This window comes from Amblyomma americanum, chromosome 9 (genome assembly GCF_052857255.1).
Source record: "Amblyomma americanum isolate KBUSLIRL-KWMA chromosome 9, ASM5285725v1, whole genome shotgun sequence".
NCBI lineage: Eukaryota > Metazoa > Arthropoda > Arachnida > Ixodida > Ixodidae > Amblyomma > Amblyomma americanum.
This window is the reverse complement of record NC_135505.1, coordinates 139,885,145-139,912,448: the sequence shown is the minus strand read 5'-3', so window position 1 is coordinate 139,912,448 and position 27,304 is coordinate 139,885,145. Positions and strand designations below refer to the sequence as shown.

At 48.8% G+C, this 27,304-nt stretch overlaps 1 protein-coding gene and 1 pseudogene across 3 annotated transcripts in view; one reads left to right on the top strand and one right to left on the bottom strand.

The window, feature by feature from the left end:
* LOC144104615 (uncharacterized) overlaps positions 1-19,243 on the top strand; it is a 28,311-nt gene extending 9,068 nt beyond the window's left edge. Inside the window, exons 1-7 of one of the 3 annotated variants that reach the window (XM_077637732.1) lie at positions 7,650-7,788; positions 8,496-9,041; positions 11,293-11,469; positions 13,525-13,791; positions 14,457-14,585; positions 15,495-15,824; positions 18,255-19,237. In XM_077637732.1, the coding sequence (XP_077493858.1) occupies positions 8,843-9,041; positions 11,293-11,469; positions 13,525-13,791; positions 14,457-14,585; positions 15,495-15,824; positions 18,255-18,355 (1,203 nt within the window). In that variant the 5' untranslated portion in view covers positions 7,650-7,788; positions 8,496-8,842 and the 3' untranslated portion in view covers positions 18,356-19,237. Of the gene's footprint in view, positions 1-7,649; positions 7,789-8,495; positions 9,042-11,292; positions 11,470-13,524; positions 13,792-14,456; positions 14,586-15,494; positions 15,825-18,254 lie in introns of those variants that run through there. The other 2 variants (XR_013308594.1, XM_077637731.1) reach the window with 2 other exon arrangements.
* On the bottom strand, positions 4,275-4,396 carry LOC144105821 (U2 spliceosomal RNA; annotated as a pseudogene).
* Positions 19,244-27,304: the final 8,061 nt, after the last annotated feature.

The following is a 27,304-nucleotide window of genomic DNA, read 5'->3' as shown; positions in this document are numbered from 1 at the left end:
ATATGGCCGTGAACCTTCTTGTCTCCTGGATACCATCGTTCCCCACCACCCCGACAGCTCAGAATGCACTTTTCTCTCTGACGTTGGCCACCATGCCGAGCAGTGCCGCCAGCTGGCTTGCTCGTTGACGAGTACAACTCAAGGCCTCGATCCGCACATATGCGAGTGACCGCGGCCAGTCCGCCCATGACTTTCCCACTGACTCGCTCGTCTGGTTGTCTGTGCCGCTGCCTCCAAGTTTGCAGTCAAGTACCTCGGCACTTATCGTGTCTTGGAGCGCACATCACCTATGAACTACACCGTCGAGCCAGTGACCCCCTCTTCGGATCGCCGCTGTCGGGGGCGCGAAATTGTTCATGTCAGCCGGCTAAAGCCGTACTACGACCCCCTTGTCATCTCTTCGCCCTGAGTCGCCAGGATGGCTTCCTCTTGTCGCCGGGGCAGTTGCAATGAAGAAGACGACAGTGCGCCACCATCGACGACAATGAAGAGGTTCGGCCGGCCTCGGCGACCGGCTGCCACGCGCGTTGGAGAGCTCGAGCTCGCTCTGGAAGTCTGTACTGGTGCCGCCGCTGCTGGGGCAGTTTGTGTAACTGTTACGCCGCCAGCCTTTTCAGCTCTACAATAAACCACTCTTCAATAATAAAATTTGGAGCACGCTTAAGCTTAGTCTAAGAGTGAGACGCGACAGCGTGTTGCAGCGTTGCCAAGGTGCCCACGGAACGCCATCGCCCGTTCGGCGCGACGCGTGGCCCGCTGGACAATTTAACGAAAGCACGTCTGTTTCACATATCTCGGTGGACACCCGAACCAGACTGTAAGGGAAGGAAAATGAAATGGAAATTGGCTTTAAGGAAATTAAATGACGCCTGTCACAGTTCTCGCTGGACACCCGTACCTGCCGTAAGGGAAGGAAAATCCCTTCCTTTACGGCGCGGTTCAGGTGTCCATCGAGATGCGCCGTATACTGCTCCATTTTCCGCTCACGGCCAACCCCGGCGACGGCGACGACACCGGCTTTTCTGCGACACGGGGTCCTTAACGCTGCCGCGTTAATAACGCTTATTGTAGCGGGAGCTACACTAGGCTACCAGTTGAGCATTTCGCGGTACAGGCGTGACGCCAGTTGGGCACATGCCAACCTTCGTTAAACGCAACATTGCAGCCATAGAGCCCGACCTAAACTCGCGAGATATTGAAAATGTATTTCTAGAAATATTGACGGACAAAAGGAAGGACCCTCGCCTCCATGGAAACGCGGCCGGCGCGGTCGGGTTCGAACCCGGGTACTACGGATCCGCGGTGGCTGAGTGGTTAGCGTTCTCCTACTGATCCGTGGTTGGAATCTCTATCCGTGAAAGGGGCGTTTAGTTTAGTAAGATGAACTGGACTTCGAGAATCAAGAAAAGAAAGCCTGGTTGGGGAGTATAAATAAAAAAATTAGATACGAAAGAGATAAGTATTGTACAGAGCGCTGAAGTGTTAATGGAAACACGAGAGCACCTGGCAAGCGATACCTGCAGTACACCGTTTGGTGGCCCGCACTTTCGTTGTGTACTGACGAGTTTAATTGCAAAGGCTGTGCAAGCCGGGAGGCTGGGGGTGGACGCTGCCATCGCGTCCATCTTTTCAGAGATTAGGTGGGCACATTGCACTTGTCCATCTCGTCACCGCGCAGGTCCCCGACATTCACGAGGAATACATGACAACGATTCGTCGTCCGTGCTGTGCGCTCAGAAACGACAGCTGCCCGGTTCGCACTGCGCTTTACCTAACAGAACAATAACGGGGGCTAGTTGGTAGTTCATTGTGAGGAAACCATCAGTATGGCGTGTTTTGAGCACGACGCGCCTAACATAGTAGGCAACGCATGTGGCTACCACGAGGGGGCGCTGCAGGTACCATGAGTTTCTACAGTCGGCTCTCGACGGCGCTTACTAAAGAGGACAGAGGATTTGTTCGAATTACTAGGAGTTCTTATTGACAGGAACATCTTTAATATTTTTATGATGAAAGGACAAAATCTCAATTCGGATTATAATAATAATAATTGTTTTATTTGGGTAAAGTAAATGCCACAGTATCTGTCTCATATATCGTTGGACACCTGAACCGCGCCGTAAGGGAAGGGGTAAAGGAGGGAGTGAAAGAAGAAATGAAGGAAGAGGTGCCGTAGTGCATATTACTTGAGGAGAAGAAGAAGAAGAAGAAGAAGAAGAGGGCTCCGGAATAATATTACTTGAGGAGAAGAAGAAGAAGAAGAAGAATTTCGACCACCTGGAGGTCTTCAACGTGCACTGACATCGCACAGCACACGGGCGCCTTAGCGTTTTTCCTCGGATGATCGGAAGATGGAATTTAGTGAGTTCAAATTGAGGAGTCATCACCTAAATCATCTTAAAGCCCGCGTAAAACCCAGAGTTGTTCAACTCTGGAAGAACATTCTTTTAATGCGTTAGCAATGTAACAGCCATTATCGCAAAGTGTCCGTCGATGGCGTGTGAATTTTTTGGATTGTAAAACATTTATTTGGTCGAGAGCAGGTTGCAGGAGACACATACTAGATTGGCCGCTAGCCCATGGCTGGCGGTGACCTCATTGGCCCGCTCGATTGCCCGTACATCAATCTTGGGGTCCGAGCTGACCAGCACGTGTGAAGCCTCGGTTAGCAGGAGGCAGAGTGAAGAGAGGGAAATCTTTCTCTCCACTTCCAGGGAAACGCAAATGCAAACACATACTTTTCCGCATGAATCGTGCTGATCGTCTGGGAATTTGTTCTTTTTTTGTTATCGGTAGCCTTATTCTTGTAGCCCTGTCGTAGTTGCTTCTTTTAGTGCGGTAGCGCTACATGGAAGAATTCAAATTGGTTTTCGAGGAAGTGAAATGGCGCAGTAATAATAATAATAATTGCTTTTGGGGAAAAGGAAATGGCGCAGTATCTGTCTCTTATATCGTTGGACACCTGAACCGCGCCTTAAGGGAAGGGACAAGGAAGGGAGTGAAAGAAGAAGGAGGTGCCGTACGTAGTGGAGGGCTCCGGAATTGTATCGCATATGCCGGTGGACACCGGACCGCGCCGTAAGGGTAGGGAGGAAGGAGGGAGTGAAAGGAGAAGGAGAGAAAGAGCTGCCGTAGTGGAGGTCTCCGGTTGGTTGGTTGGTTGGTTTTTTGGGGAAAGGAAATGGTGCAATATCTGTCTCATATATCGTTGGACACCTGAACCGCGCCGTAAGGGAAGGGATAAAGGAGGGAGCGAAAGAAAGGAAGAAAGGAAGAGGCGCCGTAGTGGAGGGCTCCGGAATAATTTCGACCACCTGGTGATATCAAACGTGCACTGACATCGCACAGCACACAGGCGTCTTTGCGTTTCGCCTCCATCGAAACATTTTCTGATTTCGTGCATGCGTATGTTCCTGAAGCCTGCTCTGTGGCAGGCGACCCACCTGTCCACCGGGTTGTGGGCAACCTGCCAGGTGTGTACACCTGGCATGCCTTCACCTGGTTAAGGCTTGGCTTAAGGGCACACATTTATCAACGCCTTCAAGGTAAATACCTGTAAGGTAAATTCTTGAGCTCAAAGGCCTTCGTGTCAAGGGCATTTACGTCAAATCTCTGTAGGATAAAGGCCTTATGTTAAAGGCCTGTAAGGTGAAGGCCTTCATAGTTGCTGACTTCCTGTTAAACGCCTTTAGATAGAAAGCATTCAGGTCAAAGGTCTTTATGGCAAATGCGTTTAGGTCAAATGCCTTTAGCACGCAAGGACCTTAAGTGCTCACCGTAGCTAGCGCTACTGCACGATATTTCGCGCTTAGCCACGCTAAACGATCTGCAAACTTTATGGAGTTATTTCACTGGCTTGAACTCTATGATGGCGGGACTGGATCCGTGTTATTTTGCGGTATTTTTTCTTTTGGTGATCATGCGACATGGACTCTTTTGCGTCATTGCTCAAAGCCCCTCCCTGCGTACGACCGCGCAGGAGCATAGTCGCGTTCACGGTCTAATGCAGCCTATGGATCTTGCAGCCGACAGCACCGAACATTTTTTTCCGCCCGAAGGAGCACGCCCGCAAAAACACGCTGGCATCAGCGAATGCCCTTGGATGTTGTTGTTGTCGTTGTCGTTGTTGTTGTTGTTGTTGCCAGGAAGAAAGAAAAGGAAAGTGCACAGGCCTGCCCACTGGCTCAAGCCGAGCCACAATCGCTACCACGTGCAGATAGTAGGAGAGTTGAAAGATGGGATAGAAAGACGGGATAGTAAAGACGCGCAATATAAAGACCCAGGCCGATCCCGGAGGCAGTGCAATACCGGGCCAACCGGTGGCGGAATTGAAGCAACCTTCAAACTCTCCGCCACATTTCCAAAAATAAGTCTAATTGGGACCCGTATCAGATATTCTACGGGGTCCGTACTGTGCTTGGATGTATCGAACCACCACACCTTATGATAATGCATAAAGCGGAAGTATCGTTGTCGGTGATTTGCCCAGAATTGAACTCTGAGTGCGCTCCACAGAATTTATTCTATTCTGCCAGGGACCTCCAAAGGACACTCCTTTTGTGATTACCGCTTAATTATTATTAATTGGTTTTGGGGGAAAGGAAATGGCGCAGTATCTGTCTCATATATCGTTGGACACCTGAACCCCGCCGTAAGGGAAGGGATAAAGGAGAGAGTGAAAGAAGAAATTAAGATAGAAGTGCCGTAGTGGAGGGCTCCGGAATAATTTCGACCACCTGGGGATCTTTAACGTGCACTGACATCGCACAGCACACGGGCGCCTTAGCGTTTTTCCTCCATAAAAACGCAGCCGCCGCGGTCGGGTTCGAACCCGTAAGCTCCGGATCACTAGTCGAGCGCCCTAACCACTGAGCCACCGCGGCGGGTTGATTACCGCTTTAAAAAATCAGTTTTTTGTAGAATATTTTGAAAGTGCACTTTGTATTGGGGCTGATGGTTGTTTTTTGGGGGGAGGGGGAAGGAAATGGCGCAGTATCTGTCTCATATATCGTTGGCCACGCGAACCACGCCGGAAGGGTAGAGATAAAGGAGGGAGTGAAAGAAGAAAGAGATGCCGTAGTGGAGGGCTCCGGAATAATTTCGACAACCTGGGGATCTTAAACGTGCCTTGACATCGTCCAGCACACGGGCACCTTAGCGTTCTTCCTCCATAAAAACGCAGCCGCCGCGGTCGGGTTCGAACCCGGGAACTCCGGATCAGTAGCCTAGCGTCCTAACCACTGAGCCACCGCGGCGGTTGGGGCTGAGGGCCCATATCAATATTCTACTCGACGTGACCGAATTCTTTTAACTTGCTAATGCAATTGCAAGGATGGTGTCTGAACCAGCTGGTAGCGATTTATTTTAGCGCTTTAAACGGTGCACTACAGAGGAGTAGCAAATGAAATGTACTAATACGACAGCAACATCGATATTTTTGCCCTTTATTATCCTTGTATTCTTAGCGTTGTTGAACTTAAAGTAACGCTGTTTATTGTATTTTTACGTGATTTTGAATAAGAGTGGCCAAGGCAGATCTTTCCCGCTGCAGCACGAATTTCTCTTCCTGATGATGAATTTTTATGGCACAAGGGCATCTGTGTCCAAAAGCGCCGTGGCACAGGGTTTTTCTTTTTCCCCCGGTGGGGCCAAAGACCCATTTCCCAAGACTTTTTCACCGTAAAGAAGCCGAGCACCGGGCAGAGGAAAGCTTGTACCCATTATATCAATGGTGGGTACCCGGCGGCACTGGGGATCGTACCCCGCACCTCCCTCATGCGGGGTGCATGCTCAGACCACTAGGCCACCGCTGCAGTACGAATTTCTCTTCAGCTACGAAGACTCTACAGCTTTCCTCGATAGTGGCCAGGGACATAGCTGCGCTAATGTGGGCGTTCATGGTAGTTACTCCATACATTGTTCTTTTGTGCGAACTTGTGGAAGTCGGACAAATAGCCATATTTAGCTCCATCAGTCAATTCTCAGTCGTCTTGATAATCTTTTAACCCGAGTCATTTTTGCCATGCACGCGCTTTCGTTGTCGTTCAAATAGTAATCGGTTTAGCCATGGCTCAAAGACATCAGATTAACGAAGTACAGTTTTGGTCAAAACTCTTAAGGCCACAGCGTTCAGCAGCCTGCAGCGAAATGAATATTCCTAGATTGCTCTGTGTAGCGAATCATTCAAAACATAAGTAAAGCAGGAAGCTTCTCTACCGCAAGACGAAACCTTCTGCTAGCATTTCAAGGCCAATTTGTTGTTAACAGTGCCGTAATGACTGTTATGCGGCTGAAGTGAAAGGCCTCTGGCCTTAAGACTTTTGACCAAGACCATACGTTTAAGTATACGTACTTATACGGAATGAACTTATGCGCGCTGAAATTGTTTGTGCCCTTACTACCTTCCCATTTTCTTCCGACGCTTGTCAAGTCTGTCGGTGCACTTTTGACAAAGTGAAGGTGAGCAACTGGTATGGCTTGGCCTGCACTCTTCAACATTCCCTAAAGTCTAGACAGCACTCAGTTCGAGAAAGGAATATTTGGAATGGTTTTCCACATCAATAATCATTGTCTTCTTTTGTTTATTGTAACGGAGGAGAGCACTGCCATGTATTTTTATCTGCCGAAGCAACAGAATTGCCGTGAATGGCTCCAGGATAAATTATGTTAACCAGGCTTCGTTTAAATGAGCACTAAAATCGCAGCACACGGCAGTTCTTGCATTCTACGTTCGTTAAAATACGGCAGTAAAGCAGTAAGAGGTCTCATGAGAGGGTCAAAGGCCGTTATAATCATCATGACCACAGAACGCCCATTTGATTTTAGCCTCCACTCGTGAACAACATTCGCATAGCCCAGATGGCGAAAGCCCGGTGTTTTCAGCTCAGACTTTCTACGAAGGCGACGGCAGTGACCGCGGAGAAAGCTCTCTGCACGGCTACCACTGAAAAATCAGAGAAAAAAAAGATACAGTTCAAAATGCAATTTACCCAACGGTAAAAATAGAACAGCAACATACGCATTTAGAGAGTTCTAGGAGGCAAGGGTCAGAAAATGAGTTTCGCGAGCAGTAGCGGGTGGCCCACGAGCCAGCGGGTGTGAAGGCAGGCGCAACGACCCGGTCCCGGATAACGCGTCGAGGAGTCGAACCACCCTGCTCCTCTTTCTTCGCTTCAAACGATGACGGCTCGCCGCGCCTTCAACAACAAAGGCTTCAACGCCTTTCATCTCAGCCACCCCTCTCCTCTCTTTCTGAACAAAGCCGAGCACACCTTCCCCCCGGTCTCATCACCACACCTCCATCAGGTGCATCCCCGACCCTCCAACGCAAGGTGCTGGAGAGACCACCTATGTTTTTTAGTTTCCTCTTTGGCACTTTCGTTTTCAGGGATGAGCTTTCGGCAGTCCACAACCCATTCCGGTTTCTCGCCAGCTCTCCTCCTTTCTTTCCTCGTCATTTTCTCCTTGCCCTTCCGATCGAACCCCTCACCCCCCTCCCGTTTACACTAGGCAGGTAGTTCGGCTACGTACGGAGGCCAACACGTGCAAACGCGTTCCGGAAGGCTTCGCCGGAGCACGCCTGCCGGAGGACGACTGCCGGGTCCGCTGCTGTCATTCGAGCGTTCGCCGGTGACCTGGCGAGGTCGTCTCGTTTCTTTTCTTGTTTTGTTTTTCTGTGTTCGCTGCTTCGACCGATTAGAGGAGCAGTGCATATAAAACCGGTGATGTGTAGCGCCGCGCTAAGGAGAGTTCCTTCTGGAAAGATCACCCTCTGCACCGGCGCAAAAGGTAGGCGTGGGTGATCGAATGCCCCGACGCGGTAAAAGTGTCAAGGTGTGCTTGCATGCTGTGGAATGAAGTCGACGTCGTAATACGCTCCAGTGACGTAATAGCGCGTGTTGCTTGGGAAGTTGCTTCCTGCTTGAAAGAATTATTCCAATATCCACAAAAGCGCAATCGAATATACTTGCCGGAGACAAGACACTTCGTAGCTTGTCCTCACTTCTTGTCGAGTTTCGCCCTTTAATTGGGAAGGATCGCGTGGCCAAGAGGTCAGGGGTGCATGACCCATCATCGGTGGCGAATGGCTAGGTACAGTTACGAGTTGTATAAAGGTGAACATTCACGCGCGTTATGTCATTGATTACTCCCCAAGTATGAGCGGGAAGTGGACTTTCTTCCGTTTTGCTTTGTACGGGAGCATTGTACCAGAGTCGTTGTCTCGTTAATGCCAGAGCTTAAAGTGATTTTGGTTATTGAATGTTAGGCAGTTGTTACCTTGCGTATTACTAGTCGCTGTGCATCGAAACCCCACTTCAAAAACTACATCGCGCTACTGTCCCGTCTGCTGTAGTTCTTGATGTGGCTTACCGAAGTGAGAAGAAAACACAATACTGCGCATTTTATCGGATTCTTAGCTATTTCTCGTTTCGTTTGTGTGCCTTGCAACGCTATCGTCTTGTCATCTGCACGTTTTCGATTCTTTTCTTTTTCAGCCCAGTACTGATAACAGCTCTACTGGTTGCTAGTCGAAGCGTTGTCTCCTACAGGAACTGCTTGTGCCCGCCTGATCGGTGGCGTCGCGATAGCTGGAAGCAGATTTCGACACGGCTTTAGCCCTTGTGTTAGAAAAGTGCGAAAGCCAGTGCTTCGGACGGCTGCTGCCAGTGACGTTCCCTTCGTAAGAAATCATCGCTTGCCACCGACGCCGGAGCGGAGTGAATCCTGCCATTTTAACACTCGCGATCGCTCAGTGAAACATCGAACGGGCGCTTCTGAGGGACACCGCAGCATGTCGGGAAGATTCTAGTGTGCCTGGTATGTGCGCGATTGTGTGAACAAAATGGGTGCGTCACCGACAGCGCCCTCTGTCGGTGTTATCATCGCTGCAATGGATTCCCGGTTGCTACCAGCTGTGCTTCTCGGCCGCCACCGGATCAGGCTCATTCGGACGCCTGCGCAGATAACGACCGCGATCTTGGTGATTACATCTGCTATCATCGGCCCAGCTATCGGCGCATCGATGGGGCGAAGGTTGAAGGGTGAGTGGATTTAAACGCAGCGCACTGCGTTTTGCTTCTACTCTGGCCATTTCCATCGAGTGGCAGTGAATTCCATAGAAGACGCTGCGGTGATATATTATGCGCTGACAAATAAACGAATACCAAATCGTAATGCGGGATTTAGTTGCATCTCTTTAATTAAGGCGAATTAGTTTTATGTGGAATCGGATTAGTATGAATACAGAGTCGATCACACATTCTGTTAACGCCTGAGACCGTAGTTTTGCAGCTGGGGAGGCGTCAGCTGCAGGTGCCTAGCATGCAAAGAGTGATCATACATTGTGACAGGGCCCAGTCAATGTGACAGGGTGTCAGAGTCTGGACAGTGTGCCATTGTATAAAATTTGATAATGTGCCGATTTCCCGCTCAAATATTCTCAAAAGGGCTCAGTTTCAAATGTTCCTGCTAAGTGTATCGAAGGGTCCGTCTGCAGTCCTAGCAAATATATGTCCAGAGGTAGTAAGCACAGCATTTCTCTTCAATGCATGAGTGAAATCGCCTCGTGTGTTCCCCCCTCTCTCTTCCTCTTTCATCACTTGCTGCACTAAACGTCGGTTCCTCCGCGCTTTCCACATGTGGACTGCAGTGGGGGACAAAAATGCAAACGGAGCACCCTCGTCGCATGACAGAAATTTGAAGGTGTGGCTTGGGCTGGCTGCTAGTGATCGCTGATGCGTTATCTTATGGACACCGAACATTCCATCATTTTCCCTGGAAGAAAGCGCGATTGCACTGAGAACAGAATAGCACGCTCCCCTTACATTTTTCCGCACTCAAGAAAGTTTCATTGAATAGTCTATAAGGTGTTTAGGTGCTGCCTATCGAAGTTATTGCAAGGGTGGCACGGATTTCAAAGGCATTGCCTGGACATTAAACTGCTACCCTAGTGTAATACAAGCCGCCCAGCACGGCCACCCGGAAAAACCGAAAGTGCTGGCCGTCCCTAGTTTCAGAGCTCACAAGTCAGCGTCCCAAAGCAGGCCAGCTATCAGGGGAATTCCTCTGCCGGTGCAACACAAATCTAGGCTTTTTTAGCTGTGCATTCAGCGGCCGAAATTAGCCACGTGCATTGGTAACCACACCGCGATGTATGCTTCATATTTGCAAGAGGGCTGTTGTGCGAATATTTAAAGCATGGAGAATGCTAAACGGTTCAATTTAGACTTTCGCTCTCCCGGTCATTCATTGTCCGGACTTCGAGTGGTCGCATACCCTTACCCGAAAATTTTTGTCCGTCCGTCCACACAGGTGCACACCTGCACAAAGAGCTGTCTACGCCTTCTCTGCACCTGTGTTTATCCAGTGCAGGAATAAAGATCGTCGTGAAACGGGCAAACGTCCTTTGTGCAGCTAATCCTTATTCTTTACTGGACCCCACCTCCCAAGAGCAGGTTCAAGCACACCTGCACAACAAATGAGCACTCGCCTATTCTCGATTCTGTCTTGTCCTGTATTTTTTGCGCTGTTTTCTTACAGATTGCCTCACCAATTTGCCCAACAATACGCCTTGATACTCGCCTATTGACAGGCGTCCATTATAACCTCGAAGAATACATGACCCCCTGTGGGAAAAGCGTTAAGATAAGTCCCCCTCCCCCCCCCCCCCCCCTTTCCAGTGCCGCCGGGTACCCACCGGTGATACGATGGGTACAAGCTGTCCCCTGATCTGGTGCTCTTCTTATTTGGTGGTAAAACGCTTGTGAAATGGATCATTGACCCCACCCTGACTAGAAAAAAAGTATCTTGTGTCATGGTGCTCTTTGGTCACAGATGCCCCTGCGCCATAAAAATCCATCATCATCATACTTCGTTGCAGCCGTAGCCTCTTTATAGCCCAGCCCGTTTGACCGAGCTTCCAAGTGGGATCGTCATTATTTCGTTATATCCATTATTTTTCCGTACACCGTTTCGCTATAACGAGGTTCAAATGTACCCATCTCGGGATCCGTGCTCTTAAGACTAAGGGGCAAAGCTTCCTCCACCAAGGTGGTGAGCAGGGGCTGAAAGATGGCGTACCAAGAAGAGGTCGCTGTGTCCAGACGGGAAATCCAGGTGTCTCACGTGGTTATGCTACCGGAAAATGAACGAAGGTATCGCTTCGGAACCTTCATCATGTGACCACCTCCTCCATTTATGTATGCGTGTACATAAGTGTTTCGTGAGAATTTAGGAATAAACTGGAATTATACTCTCTAAAGGGTGTTTCTCCGCCCCGATCTCTGTGCGCAGTGAGCCCGGATCTGCTGACCAAGTCGTGGGACCCTTTTCCCGTAATGGGCTTCGCCGTGGATCTATGTGAGAGCAAACTCAACCGCACTGGCCGCTGCGTGTCGCTTCCAGACTGCCGCTTCACGCGCGGCACGAGAGAGGGAGAATGCGCCGACGGATTCGGCGTCTGCTGCGTCTGTGAGTAACAATAGATTACAGGGAGTCTAGAGCGAAAGCAATGGCCGTACCCCCGTTAATATCCACAGCTTTCTGTATATAGCATACCGCACGAGTATAAAAATCTGGCGTTGATTTCAACTCAATACTGAGGTTTACAAACTGTCGCGCCATCTGCAGGGTTGAAAAGAACTGCTCTGCTCTACAGAAATCACGAGTATAGTGAAGAAACGAGTTACAGAGCGCCACTAACAGATGGTAGCCCAGCTCGTAGGTGGCGCCACCGTCCATTGGCTCTCTCTGAGAGATGGCCGCGGGGAATACTTCAGTTTTGTAACCGATATCGTCAGAAAGGTGACACTTTTCGCTTGCTGTTTTGACCGACATTGCGGCAACGCCTCTTGATAACTAGCCGCTGCTCTTCAAACCAAATGTAGGGAGTGCTGCTAATCTCACAGTAGTTATCTATTCAAACCGCGTAGTTATAACAGGCACGATGATAGCCGCCAGTGCCAGTAAATTGAAAGTTATGGACAGCATTCCTGCAATGTTTTACAGGATCTTTGGGCTTAGATGTAAAACGTTTTTTTTTCTTGAAAGAATCGAACGCTTCTCGAAACAGTGCGTTGATAATACTGTGTCTTAATTTTGTGAGTTTTTGAGAGTATGACGCCAGTTCCTCAAAGGGTTACCACAACCACCTCTCCGTTCTTTACGCATTTCACAGCCACGACAGCAATACCAGTGATCCTTCAGCAGAGGGCGTTACGTCTCTTTTTGCGGTTACACACTAATGGATGACGCTGCTACCGGCTTTGCGCTCATTAGCATTCGATATAACACACTGCCCCGTCATAATGTGTTGTACAGAGCTTCGCCAGTTGCCCATGTCGTTTCAGTAAAGAGATTTAGCACGGGTGTTTCGTTACCACAGCATCGCTTCAACGAAGCGCAATGTGCGCATGCACAGACAGTCATGAGAAGCAAGGTGCGATGCTCTTCTGCCACTGGCACATACAGCCGCACCGCTAGCGGATAATCGCAGCAGGTCGCAGTGCGCCAAAAATTATCTTTCGCAGACATGAATGCAGGACTAAGGAACATCAGATGTACAAAGCGAAGAGGGCACAGAGCATTCTTCCAACTGGCTTAATTTTCAGGCACGAACAATTAATATTCATTTCCGCATGTCTAAACCGCAAGTACTGAAGAAAATCAAACGCACGTGTACCTCAGTAAAAAAAATCACAAAATTACACAAAAAGAAGCAAAGCCAAAACAGCGTCTAACAAACAGCTACAAAAAGTCGAACGTCTCAGTCTAACGGGCAAAAGACGGACTTCGTTTTTTCATGGAAACATGGGCGCTGCTTGCAAAAGAGTTACCAAAGCTGGTTATTTCCGCCGCTTCGATAATTTCCGGCGTAACATGCTCAAACCTTCTGCTGACCACTTTAATCAATGCTTCCTTTGTAAAATGATCGCATGTTGAGAGCCCCGTAATGCCACTGTAAAGTATAAAATATGACAAAAGAACTTTGAAATTTCAAAGGAAGCAACGCCATCGGCTCGCTACCAAGCTCCAGACCGATTAATCACTAGTTACCTGCTTTCTTCCCAAAATGGATGTACTGGTCATTACGACACTGTAATGCTCAGTTGGTGTTACCCCACACTGATCGTGTCGGCAATATTGGTTCGCCAGTGTAGCCTTGTTGGTCTAAGCAAAAATCAACGCCCACCATACCCTGTAAGGTCAGCGTGCACTTAAGAATTTCAAAAGCAGCTTCGTTACCGCGCGCCTGCTTGTTCCAGGAAACGCCACATGACCAACACTGCCCCAGTCACACATTCCATTCCAGGCTGCGCTGAAGTAACTCAAGCTCATGGAAAAAACGGACGCCCAGTAGGACAAATGCTTTATATGTCGCCGGCAACTGCACAGCGGCTGAGTGTTCACGGTACTCTGTAGTACCGGTACTCAGTGCCGGTGCGGTACTGCATTGTTCTAATTCGGCCACAGAAATGTTAACCTTGAACTGTTCCTTCAGCGGCGTTCTCCCACTCCTTCCTGCAGACGAAGCCCGAGACAATGTGGCGACGACGCTGTCCAACAACTCCTACTTCGTCCAGCCCCGGTACCCGCGTCCATACGCCGGAGGGGCCAACGTTTCCCTCACCGTTCTGCTTCCGTCCTTCACCTGCCAGCTTCGCCTAGAGCTGGAGGAGTTCCGGCTGCTGCCGCCTGTGGCGGGTCGCTGCGTCAATGACTCACTCAGGGTGTTTGTCAACGGAAGCGACTCGTACGTGCCAGAACTGTGCGGACACAACGCCGGACAACACGGTAATGACGTTTCCGAGCATCACATCTTCCGGGAATTTCGTTTAAGCGGATGTTTGGACGAGAATCGTCTCACCGAGACCCTGCGGCTTGAAACCAACTCGGATAAAAACTTTCTTATATATATATATATATATATATATATATATATATATATATATATATATATATATATATATATATATATATATATATATATATATATATATATATATATATATATATATATATACCCTTATCATATATCGCATGCATTAGTTTCTACTTTTTAATGCAATAACATTAGAAGCTTCAACGGAGGAAAACGTGCCGTCGGTCATAAAACTCGCTCATTGTCTGGAGGGAATTAACGCCTCCTGAAGGCATAATTATCATTGGCTGTAGGCAAATTACATCACTTCCGGTAAAGGCGTCAACAGCTTCTCTGGCTATTTCATTGTCAATCCATATTGTAATTGAGTGTCCGTCTGAATTTTTCTTCTCATCTTAACTAAAACGCGCTCCATACTTTCCCTGCTCCACACGCGCACGCAACACTTTATCGAGCAATATACCACAGCTATCATCATCAAAATCTAAGGGGTGTACTGCTGTCATTTTTAACAATCATGAGTAAAAGCGCAGGCTATGCAGTAAATTCCTTCAAAGCGCCTCAACTTCATCCGCAGTGGTCCTGCACTTCCCTGAAAGCGAGGAGCGAAGTCTGCTTTCCCTGAAGGTGTCCGCACCGAGGGCGGGCTTCCAGAGAAGCTGGTCCGTCCGGATCGTCATCTACAGCTGCGGCAGCGCAAAGCTGGGTGAGGCAAGCCCTTTCATTGTGCTCCTCCTACCCCAGGAGCTCAGTTCTGCGCTTGAAATGCTTTCTTTTCCTCGTGATGGGAGTTCTTAACATTCTTGTGAAAGACCACAGCACGAAGCAAAGCACGGAGTGGTATGGACATTATCTGTATACACACGGTGACTGCACCGACTTAGCCAAACCCATACACGGCAGTTACAAACGCCATTTTTCATGGCCGCAGTTTAAGGTGTCGTAAGAGACCTGCGCTGCAGCGTAGCGCTTAACGCTACTCAGCGGTTCCTACTGCGTACACATGCCCTTTACAACAGCACTGAAAATACGTCCCGTTTTTTTAGAAGCCGCTGCATAAGGATTTTTCTCCGAATTAGCCGTATTCCCATTTGCCAAGTCGTACTGAAGCCTTCCGCGTTCACCTGCTACACTACGATGTCGTATAGGCTGGCCTATCCAGTGGGGACAATGCTGGTCGGGGAGGGAGCGATTTAGCTGACCTGCTTTCGTGTTATGAGCTTTTACAAACACTTGTTCTGCCTAAAGGTAACAAAACGGTATCCAAAATAACATCAATACGAGAAGGCAGCTCTGATGATGATGATGATGATGATGGCGATAGCACCTTTAGCGACTTCCCATCTCTGATATAGACCTTTTCATGACCCTCGGCAAAACTGGTTTTCTGGGCTGTGGGGAGAACGTGGGGGCGCTTAGACCTCAGGTCTTTCCTGCACTACTAGTACAGTCCAGTGCCCAGTATGGCGGCGCCCGTGGACCTGTTTGTGAAAGGGTCTATAGAAGCCTTTGTCCAGCATTGGGATTAATAGAGCTGATGATTACGATTATTATGGCATCATGATCGTGGTCTGGCGCAAGTCCAGTTTGCCAATGACGCGCCTCCATGCCACAGCGCAGCCGGGCTGCCTGCAGCACCACGGTGGCTGCCGGGGCTCCTTCCGCAGCTTCGCCTACTCCGAAGAGTCGCTGCACTACGTGCGGGCCTTGAGCTACGCCGTGTGCATCGCGCGGCCCACGTGGCTCCAGGCCATCTCGCTCAAGATACGCACCGTGTCCCGGTACCCTGCGGAGTCCCCGTCCGGCCGCGGTGGAGACGTCGGTGACAACGGCGGACCCCAGTGCCGGAGCAACTTCATTCAGCTGCCGCCCGGTTACGACAGCAGGCGAGGTTTGGCCGCGCCCGTCAGAATATGCGGAGGGAACCGAACTGTGGTGTTACATAGTGAGTATTCTGCGTTTGGACCAGTCGCATGAATGGCAGTTTACCAATATACCTCAAGAGAAGAGTGTACAACAGCTGTATCTTACCTGTACTCACCTACGGGGCAGAAACGTGGAGGCTAACGAAAAGGGTTCAGCTTAAGTTAAGGACAACGCAGCGAGCCATGGAAAGAAAAGTGATGGGTGTAACGTTAAGAGAACGGAAGCGGGCAGAGTGGGTGAGGGAACAAGCGCGTGTGTTAATGACGTCCTAGTCAAAATCAAGAGGAAGAAATGTGCTTGGGCAGGGCATGTAGTGCGAAGGCAAGATAACCGCTTGTCCTTAAGGGTAACGCAGTGGATTCCAAGAGAAGGCAAGCGCAGAAGGGGGTGGCAGAAAGTTAGGTGGGAGGATGAGATTAAGAAGTTTGCAGGCATAGGGTGGGCGCAGTTGGCAAAGGACAGGGTTAATTTGGGAGGAAAGGGAGGCGTTTGCCCTGCAGTGGGTTTAGTCAGGCTGATGATGAAGATGATGACGATGTCTAAAAGAGTCTCCCAAGGCGGAGTACGTCTATTCCACGTTGGGAGATTTCCATAAACGTGGAACTAACACTGTTACCACTTCAAGTCCATCGCTTCGCTCTCGGCCTCCCATCTGCAAGCCATCCTGGTTAGCTCGGGAGGTAAAGCGACTGCTATGGACAGGTGCTAGTCCCGGGTTCGATACCTAGACAACGAAGAATTTCCCTCTAGCTGCAAAGATTCAGTGAAAGCTGCATAGTTTTCCATTGTGGCCCTATGTCTGTGGTTAGACGGAACGTATAACCACACAGATCACGAAACTAACCAGTCGCGGCAGTTTCCATTTCGGCGCCATGCGAACGAGACGAGTGTTTGCAGTGTAACGGCCGAAAGATACCGCCGATCCAGACCTGGGCACTGTCCCACAAATACTGTGAAAAGCACTTTTTGACTAATATTCTCTGCGTGGTGTGTGGTGCATGTGACCACTCGTGGTTCGAGTAAGACATGCTTGCTGTGAATGACCCCTCCTCAGATCTTGCTTGCAGGCACGTCCCTCACGCGAGGCAGCAGGCAGATTCATTGCTTAAGCATTATGCAAGGAGTCTGTTAAAGCCGAATATACTGGTAGCCGCGTCAACTTATGTGATGGCAGGTGGCTTTGCGGAATCACTTTGTGCGCCTGCGTGAAGCTGCTTCATCAGCTAGTAACAGACTATTGTTAATTGTGGCGGTATTGTCAATGTAGTCATACAGGCATTGCGTAATCAGGGGGTGGAAGAGCCTTATGTCAAAATACTGGAAGATATATATAGCTACTGCACAGCTACTATAGTCGTCCATAAAGTCAGCAATAAAATTCCAATAAGGAAGGGCGTCAGGCAAGGAGACACGATCTCGCCAATGCTGTTCACCGCATGTTTACAGGAGGTATTTCGAGGCCTGAATTGGGAACATTTGGGAATAAGAATAAATGGAGAATACCTAAATAATCTGCGATTTGCTGATGACCTTGCCTTGCTGAGTCACTCAGGAGGTGAACTGCAAATCATGATCAATGAGTTAGACAGGCAGAGCAGATCGATGGGTCGAAAAATTAACATGCAGAATACCAAGGTAATGTTCAACAGTCTAGCAAGGGAACAACAGTTCACAATTGGCAGCGAGAGCCTAGAAGTTGTGACGGAATACGTCTACTTAGGGCAGGTAGTGACAGCTGATCCGGATCATGAGAGGGAGATAACTAGAAGGATAATAATGGGGTGGAGCGCATATGGCAAATTCTCGCAGATCATAAGTGGCAGTTTACCAATTTCCCTCAAGAGGAAAGTGTACAACAGCTTAATCTTACCGGTACTCACCTACGGGGCAGAAACGTAGAGGCTAACGAAAAGAGTTCAGCTTAAGTTAAGGACAACGCAGCGAGCCATGGAAAGAAAAATGATAGGTGTAACGTTAAGAGACCGGAAGCGGGCAGAGTGGGTGAGGGAACAAACACGGGTTAATGACATCCTAGTCGAAATCAAGAGAAAGAAATGTGCTTGGGCAGGGCATGTAATGCGAAGGCAAGATAACCGCTGGTCCTTAAGAGTAACGGAGTGGATTCCAAGAGAAAGCAAGCGCAGCAGGGGGCGGCAGAAGGTTAGGTGGGCGGATGAGATTAAGAAGTTTGCCGGCAAAGGGTGGATGCAGCTGGCAAAGGATAGGGTTAATTGGAGAGACATGGGAGAGGCCTTTGCCCTGCAGTGGGTGTAGTAAGGATGATGATGTTGATGATGATGTCAATGTAGAGCACCCGCAATGCGCTCGCACCCCGCCACGCTGTCACATTTAGATGGCTATTATCTTAACGCTTGCGGCCGCAATTCTTCTTAATGAACTTAAGGATAATGTTCCTAAATGTACGCATTTGCGCATCTTTGTGTTGCAGTGTCCGTCCAAGGTCCACTCGTATTCTACATTGTCAGCAGCAACGACCTCGACCAGCGGACTCAGTTCCGGGTGGACTACAGCCTGTACCCATGTTCATGAAGAACCTCACAGCTCTAAGGCCTATAAGCGTTCAACATCCCTTTCATCTCACGGATGCCCTCAAATATACAGAACAGTCCCATCGAAGAACATAATGCTATGCCAACTGTACGACTATGAGTGATGGGTGCTGCTGGAAGAAGCCAGGATAGCACCTGGTGTCTCCCAGTCGTTTCTCAGTACACATCTTTAGCATACCGTGTACCGTTTTACCGTTACTGTTACTGGAGTACCGGTGAGCACGCGCTGATTGGTACCGATTCTGAAGGCTTGCGCGCAGCTGCCGTGTGCCTGGCGCCATCTGGTGCCGTCAAGGCGATTTGCGCATGCGCAGCCGGTGCGCACAGGCTCCCAGTATTCCAGTACCGGTGAAGGTAACACGGTACACGGTATGCTAAAGCAGTCTAGTGGCTGTGCCGGTGTGTAGGTAAAAGCGGGAAGCCGTCGAAGCGTGGCTCTACTTTCCGCGTGTGACATCATCAGGACATCGCGACTAAAAAGTGCGTGCGGTGGATTCATTGCCATTAGTGCGGTTGAAATAAACTCCCACCGAATACTGTTGGAGTAAACGGACAAGGCAGTTCAGTTGTGGTGCAATTAACGTTCGGTGCTTATCAAGTGCAACTTCGGACGTAAATGACGTTGCACGTCAAGTACAACTCCGGACCTTCGGGTGAAACTGTGCAGCGCCCAATTTTACGACTATGGTCATGTGGCAATATAGCCTCAGTGTCTTTCCCATGGACACTCCTTGCTTTTTGAGAAGTGCTACAACGCATCAGGTCGAACTACTATTTCCGTAGAAGTGACTGTTTTTATTCGGCCGAATCTTGGTGAAGGGTGATAAACAGTAAATTAGCCTCATCCAGGATTTATCTTTTGTGTTCTGCAGTCTCTTTGCAGGTGCTACGCGACGCTGTCATCTCTCGGTGGTGCCAGGCTGTGACGGCATACCGGGATGTGCATTGCACTAATTACGTTACTTGCGCCATTTGCGCCGCTTAATTGCAATCTTGTGTTTTTCTTCGAAGGGGATTGGAGCACTTTTTCAGTACGGTTAGAGCACGTGTCCAAGAATATCTGGTTTTATGAGGTTTAACATCCCAAAGCGACTCAGGCTATGAGGAATGCAGTAGTGAAGGGCTCCCTGATAATGTCGACCACCTGGGGTTCTTTAATATACCCTGACACCGCCCACTACGCGGGTCTCTATAGCATTTCGCGTCCATCGAATTGCGACCGCCGCGGACAAAACCGAACCCGCGTCTTTAGGGTTTGCAGCCGAGCACCATAACTACTGAGCCTCCGAGGAGGCTGTGGTCTGGTATTGCTGCTGACGCATTCCGTGGGAAAGCTGAATCTTGTTCCCAGAATTTCTATTTCCTCACTTGTTCGCTACGCCGGGACGTCGTTGCCGTTCGTATCACGCCGCAGCAGAGGAATGGCAGTTGTATGCAGTTGTGCGTATACGCCACGAGTAATCTCATTACTTACGCGAGAGATCGTATTGCAATTGAACCTAGTTATAACGATGTGGAAGGGTCCTGGCGATTACTTCGTTATATCCGTAGCTTCGTTACAGTCCATGTTGATCGAGTTGCCTTAGGCTGTTCTACGGTGTGACATTCGTTTGTTTCTATTTTGTACGTTTAGCACAGTTTTGTACGTTCTGGTCTTCGCTTTTACTTTATTTGTGTGCTTCTAAGCCTATTTAACGTATCTTCTGCTGTTTGTAGTTTAGCTACTATTCTAGTGACAAGTTCGTTTACCATTACTTTTCTTTTACTGTATTTTTACATATTCTTTTATAAGGAGCCTTTCGATCAGGTCATCAGGGTCACCGCAAGTCTCAGTGGTTATGGCGCTCGGCTGATGACCCGAAAGATACGGGTTCGATCTCGGCCGCGGCGGTCGCATTTCGATGGATGCGGAATTCTAGAGGCCCGTGTACTGTGCGATGTCAGTGCACGCTAAAGAACCGCGGGTGGTCAGAATTCCCGGACCCCTTCGCTACGGCATCCCCTATAGCATGAGTAGCTTTGGGGCGTTAAGCGTATAACCATAAACCAAACCATCTGGTCTTCACATGTGAACACCATTTGGTTTGCACCCCACATGTGGCACCGACTAGATCCACATTGAGTTGCCTCAACCTTTGTGGTTTTATCTTGGGGGTGGAGAGGGACCACAAAGCCGTAAGGCCAGAGGCAGTTTGAGAGGCGCTTGCAAATGGCGCAGGCACTCTCCTTCCTTTGTAACCTCCCCAACCCGTTTTTTTTCCCTAATCCCGACGCTGTCGCGTGAGCCTTCTTTTAATGTTCGTGTGTATTCACTTCGTATGCACGCGCCGTGGCGAATCGGCACCTCTGCTTCCCCTTGTTTCTCTCTTTTATTTCCCTCTCCCTTTTTTCGTTAGCCATCTCTGTGCACAGCTGAATGCTTTAAGAAAACGCGTGTGAGCTCTGTACTCTCATTCTTAAGGAAAGGCCGGTCTTTCGGTAGAAACAGTGATTTAAATGCATTCACTGTGACTCCCTGAAATGAAAACACTGTTATGTTTTTTTCATTTCTGGGTGATTTATCTTTACGCACGCTCATTCCTGTATCGACGTGATAGCGGTATTTCCAATCTACCGACAGCTGTTTATAGGCTCAAAACGGGTCAATGATTGCAGCACATTACTTTTTTGATAAAACCTTCCACGGGTGCTGTAGTTCCGGCAAATGACCTTAATAATTTAACGTCATCCCTACGATAGCGGCCAGAATGCTGTTTTGATTACTGAAACCGTCCAGTAGTATCCTGTACATTACCTTATAGATAGCTGCCCTATAAGCTTCTTTCTATCTTGATACTTCCCTTTAATAGCTTGAAGGTTGACTTTTTGATAGCTGCGCTGATAGTCGTTTTCATTTTATGGAAATGTCCTCTGCTACACCCTCTATCACCCTTTTGGCTCTGTCTCCCCCATGTTTGTACATTCAGCAAACATTTAACCGGGGGCGCAACAATTGCTTCTATTTCTGCTCCTCCAAAGATATTGTACACATTCAGCACATGTCTCAGACGAGCGGGGCTGGCATTGAAGAGCGAGAGGAAGAAAAGGATGGAGAGAAGTTGGAGCTGCGTAAACATTGAGACCCGTCGGACCAACGCACATGCACTCCAGACTGGCTAAACCGTGTTCCGCTGGCTATGCTTCGTTCGGCTTTGCCACTATGCATCTGTATCAGAAAAAACGTATGAAAAAGTAGGGAAAGACAAGTGCCCGGCGGTGGCCCGACCCCACGCTGCATTGAAACCAAGCACCAATAGCAGAGGCTGCAGGCATTCGGACTCAGCCGAAAGCTCTGTTAATCCCAAAGTATTTGGCGTGTTTCCAAAATAAACCAAAATAATTTTCTCTTTTTGAATATTTTTCCCACCGTTTCGGTCCAGACGAGTGCGTGTTTAAGTGTTCCACGGCTAATGTATGCGTTGTGCAAATGCCGCGCTTTCGGTGAGCACAAATTGGCACGTGTGTAACTCTGTTCAGTTTGTCTCTCTGTGTTCTTCCTAAGAGTTTTTTTTTTTTTTTACACGGCGGGGTATCTTTAATCCTCCGGACTCTCACAAATACGACCACGCCGCCTGGCGAGAGATTTGACGCCAATATGCGCGGCCGAGACACTCGGAGCTGGCGTGGGTTGTTCGCTCTATTGCATTTTTTATTGTTTTGTTGCGTCCCGTCTCAATTTGTCGGCGTCTTGTAGGCCCCCAAAACATCCATACTTCCTGATAGCAAAAGATCAAGTTCAGAGCTTGAGTTGCTTTTGGCCTTCGACACATTGGCGTTGGCTTCGAGCGTTTCGTTGTTTGTTATTTTATCGCTTCAAGTGGGCATAGCCGGCCTGTGCGCATGCGGCTGCTGGCTTATGCGTGAGTGGTCGTCCATACAGACGCGTCGGGAACTGACGTCGTCTCGATGCTTGTGTGCTATCAAACAATATTGGACTGGACGCCTCCGGAAAACCACATCCAACACTTGATCGCCAACTGCGTGGAGTTAATGAAGGAATGATTGTTCGCTAGCCAAAAGCGTCTCACTGTTTTGGCCTTCAGTAAATAGTGCCACACACCGCAATCACCGAGCCTTGGGATTGTTTTGCTGCCCGGGCCTTTTACCCAAATTTTAAGCGTTCACATCAGCAAAGCTCTGTCCGTAATCATCAACATTGTTATCGTTATTTTTTTTGTAAAACAATAATCATAAACTAAATAAAATATATGCATTTGTGTTTTGTTACCGCCCCTCCCCTCTGGCTGTACGCTAACTCTAGTTATTCATCAGACACTATAAGCAGGAACAAATAATTTTTGTTTTGAGGGACAACGTTTAACAAACCATATACATATATGGATGAACACCCCCAATGGCTCCGGTGGCTGAGTGGTCATGGCTCTCGGCTGCTGACCCGAAAGACGCGGGTTCGATCCCGGCCACGGCGGTCGAATTTCAATGGAGGCGAAATTCTAGAGGCCCGTGTACTGTGCGATGTCAGTGCACGTTAAAGAACCCCAGGTGGTCGAAATTCCCGGAGCCCTTCACTACGGCGTCTCTCATAACCTGAGTCGCTTTGGGACGTTAAACCCCCTTAAAACGAAACGAAACCTCCAATCTGCACGTAGGCTGTGAGGGACACCGCAGTGCAATCAGGCGTTCTTATTCATTTCGTCTCCGTCGATATGCGGCTGACGCTGCCAGGATTCGACCCGCGGTGAGCGCGGGCGCAGCTGTCGATGCCGCAACCACTTATTAGTTCGCAACAGGAATGATCCTGATTCAACGTAAGTGGTTTGTCGTCGCAAAGAAATTGAGACATATATTATGCGATACCACAAGAGCCCCATGTTACCGCTCTCGCCACCGCTGTCATACTTTGCCGCCAACAGGGATGGCAGGAGGGTGTACCGCCTGCCACGGGTGGTGCACTGAAGAGCCAGTTGCGACGTGCCACCGGCCATGGTTTGCAGGGGTCACAGTAGAGCGAGGAGTGTCCCCATCTCTTCTTCAGGGGAAGAGAATGGAGGAGACTGGATGTTGGCTGCCATGCGAACAACTGTACCACCTGGCAAGGTCGGAAGATGTCAGATGGCAGATAGCTGACAGAGGAAGAACCCAGAGGGTGGCTACCGTCCGTGAATGGAGTGGTTTCTGACGCAGGTTGATGAATGCGGTACTTGAGGGTAATTGACACGCTCACAATGAGGTGGTTCGTGTGCCATCGCATTGTGACTGCTAAATGTAATATAGTGTTCTCCAACTTTTTAAATTGGTATACTTCAGTAGATGTTCTAACGCCTGGGATACCGCTGCAGTGGCCTCGTGTACGGAATGTGCTGGGTAGGAGCTGCTGGGCTATATAGGTGGGAGGTTCATTATTCCCCCCTTATAAAAATTGTCTAAAGGCAGTCTATACACTTCCTATAGACTCTATTGCCTTCCTATAGATATTTCTATTTGTCTACTCAGTCTATAAAATGCCTATAGAAAAATGTCTACTAAAAGTGTAAGGTAATAAATCTATAGAGTCTAAAGACTTTATACACAGAATGGACAGTCTGTAGACTGTCTAAAGGACTTTTTGTAAAGGCCGGCAGGAGCCAGGAGGTGTATATTTGTTGGTGGGACCCTGAGGTGGTCGTGCAGATGCCGATATCGGTACAAAAATGAGGGAACAGCTAAGAACAGCAAACGTTTTAAAGATGAATTAAGAGCAGTATATCCACTGCCCTGACTTCCGAAGCAGGTTCCTTTGCTTCAACATCCTCTTATCTTTTTTTGCGTATGTCCAAGATGCACATGTTTAATTAAGCTACAGCAGCAAGAAGGATCTTCGCCTCCGAGAGGCTGCCGCCATGTTTTAGCTCCTGAGTTGAGAAAACAATCCGCACTTAACTGTGTAGGTCTGTGCGGCCCCTTTTTTAGCCATTTAAAATGCGCGCTCTCTTTTCCAGTCATCCAGTTGTACACGCAGGAAACGCAATTGCGCATGACCGAACAGTTGCTCCCCAGATATTGCTATCGCTGCGGTGAATCCTTGATAAGGCCAGCGAAGCGGCGCGCACGGGAGGTATTCCTGCGGGAGCGCTGCTGTAGAGCGTGGCTACGGATTCGGCGGTGAGCACGAGCAAGAAGTATGTGCACGGACGGCAGGGCGACACCGTACTGGGATGAAGAGCACAGATGAAAGTGGCATCCGCAAGGATGGAATAGCTCTTTGACGTGAGTTGCGTAGCAGCCAGGTTTCATGTAGCGTTTTAAGCCCTCATAGCTGCCGCCTGGTCTCATCCGCGTCTTACTGTATTTTCTGTGTAATTCTTGTAACTGCCCTTCCTATTATGTTTTTATTCTTGCGCGCTCAGGTGTAGGGCCTGTTTTCTTGTAGCCGTAGCCTTGCGTTGTCCCGAGAGGTAGCGCACGCTTGGCTCTCTTGTTTTATGATGTGCCCCTTTTAGAGCGTTGTTTTGGTCCGAAAAAAAACGGTCTTTCGGCCCTGACTGTAGATGTGTCACATGTCGGGCGTGACCACGGCTCGAGGACCCCATTCGCTGGAAGGCGAGGCCCCATTCTTGCAACGAAGGGTACAAATGCTGCACTAGAGTATTTTTGAAATTCTGATTCATTAATAGCGGCATAATCTTGCAACCATACCCGGAGTAAACTGCCGGTTCCCACGGCATTCAAGAAGCCGATCCACGACTGCGGTGGGGTAAACTATAACACTTGATTTCTGGGCCAGTGGTTGCCGATGCAGTTCTGTCTCCCCTGTAAGACCCAGGTGCATCTGGGCTAGGAGGATCAGCACTGACCACGCTAGCAAATAAAACTAGGCAACACATTTGAGTTTTCGTATCACAAGGGGACTCTATTTTTCCAGAGCATGGATCATAATTTGTTTTGTGCATTTGAACACTAAACAATAAGCAGCTACTCACTGGAACACTTAAGGAAAGTATACCGTCCAGCCTTTCTTAGAAGTATATAGCACAAAGGTTTTGCTTCTGGGCCAGGTGGCGTGGTTCGTTATCTATCGCCGGCCTGCCAAATCTCTTGAAAGCGAGGATAGCTCTCGTTATCACTAGTCCCTAAATTAGGGGTTAGCCGGTTGCTTCAAGAGAACCACTGCACAACCTAGACGCAGGCCCCGGGGTGTCTTCTCTTTTGAAAAAGGCTGTAGATTAAGTCTACCTGGCGGAGACTTCGGCGTCATTTCTGCAACGACTTTCAGCAAACGTGCTCGGAACAACAGGCAACACGTTTGCAACGTACGGGCAAATAAAGGATAAATATTGTGTCCACTGCCCAGTAAGGACAACCGGGGACGTATATTTACTTCCTGTCGAAAAGAAAAATCAATCCAAAATTGTTCACGTCACAGCAAAATTTTGGTATTTTTGGCCATGAATTTGTAGTAAAAACTGAATATTCTGTAGTGTTGTGCACTCCTTTGCCGCGGCGAAATAAGTACAGAAAAAATGGCACAAAAATACTGAAGTGCTAAAAGATACTACTAAATCTCTCGTTACGAGGAAACGACAAAGCATTCTGTCACATTTTCGGAAGCATCCTGCCGTTTTTTTTTTCGATTGAGTACATATCTGCCAAGCAGGCAGCCAGTGGCATCTTGCTCATTCAGCACAAAAATTGACATGACTTTCACATAACAATATTTCATGGCATGCACAAAGGCTCGAAGCTTTGCAAGGACACCTCAGTTGCAATGATATTGAAGACAGTGATGACGCTGGGGAGGGTGATAAGGGAGGTGGCGAGAAGCAAGAGAGACATGTCTAAACAGAATCAGTATGCGCAAATGTCTTTGGCGGCCTTGTACATTTCATCCATTTAGTGACGGCTCCTCTGTCACTCAAATATGTTATCTGGCGAGAGATCGGAAGCTAATCTTCTCATTCAGTTTGATTCAGGCGGTGTTTTACTCGGGTTTACTCCACACTGAGACCCACATAGCTAAAGGCATCATTATTCCCTACAGCAGCCCTAAATCTCTCTCAGATCCGTTGAGAGTACTCCACACCAAGATCTACGCAAGATACGTCACTAATGCTCGGTACACCACACCCTAAGCATTTTCTAACAGCCATACTTGCTTCCAAATTTAGCAACTATAGTAGTCGCTGTAGCCCTAAGTCATTCTACCCTTTTTGTAAGTATCAGCGGGGGCCAACTGGTTGAGCATCCGCCTCACATGTGGGAGGTTCGGGGCTCGATCCCCAGTGCCGCCGGGTACCCATCGGTGATATAATGGGTGCAAGCTTTCACCTGGTCTGGCGCTCGGCTTATTTAGGGTGAAATGCTTGGGAAATGGGTCTCTGACCCAACCTTGAGTAATCGAAAACACCTCGTGCCGTGCCGCTCTTTGGCCACAGTTGCCTTGCGCCATAAAAATCCATCATCATCATAATTTTGTGCGTATTATTTGCTTATGTTCTTGGCGGTATAAAGCACTGAAAATAAAAATGACGGGTTTTCCTCGACGTGAAACCGCTTCCCGAAATGAAGCGACAGCGGTAGCAGCCCCACTTCTCGTTACAACCTTCATTCCAAAGCCAAAGGGTCATCAGGGTCATCTATATCTCATGACCACTCAGGGCAAATTTTCAAAGACGTCCACTCCCAGGCTCGTCTACGAAGAAGATCTTCGGTGGTCAACATGCCAACTGCGAGTGCATTCGGCTTGAACACTCTGCAACAACTATATCGCTTTTACTGCAAAGAGAGCCCTCTGTAGAGCTGTCACAGCAAAATAAAACGCGTGCCAACACTAGACCCCTTCACGGTTCGCAAGACGTTCAGTAAACCGCACCGGGCTTCAGAATGCGAAGGCGCCCGCTCCGAGCAGAGTGGTTTCGCAGTACCGCTGTCGCGGCCTGTCCGATTGCATTCC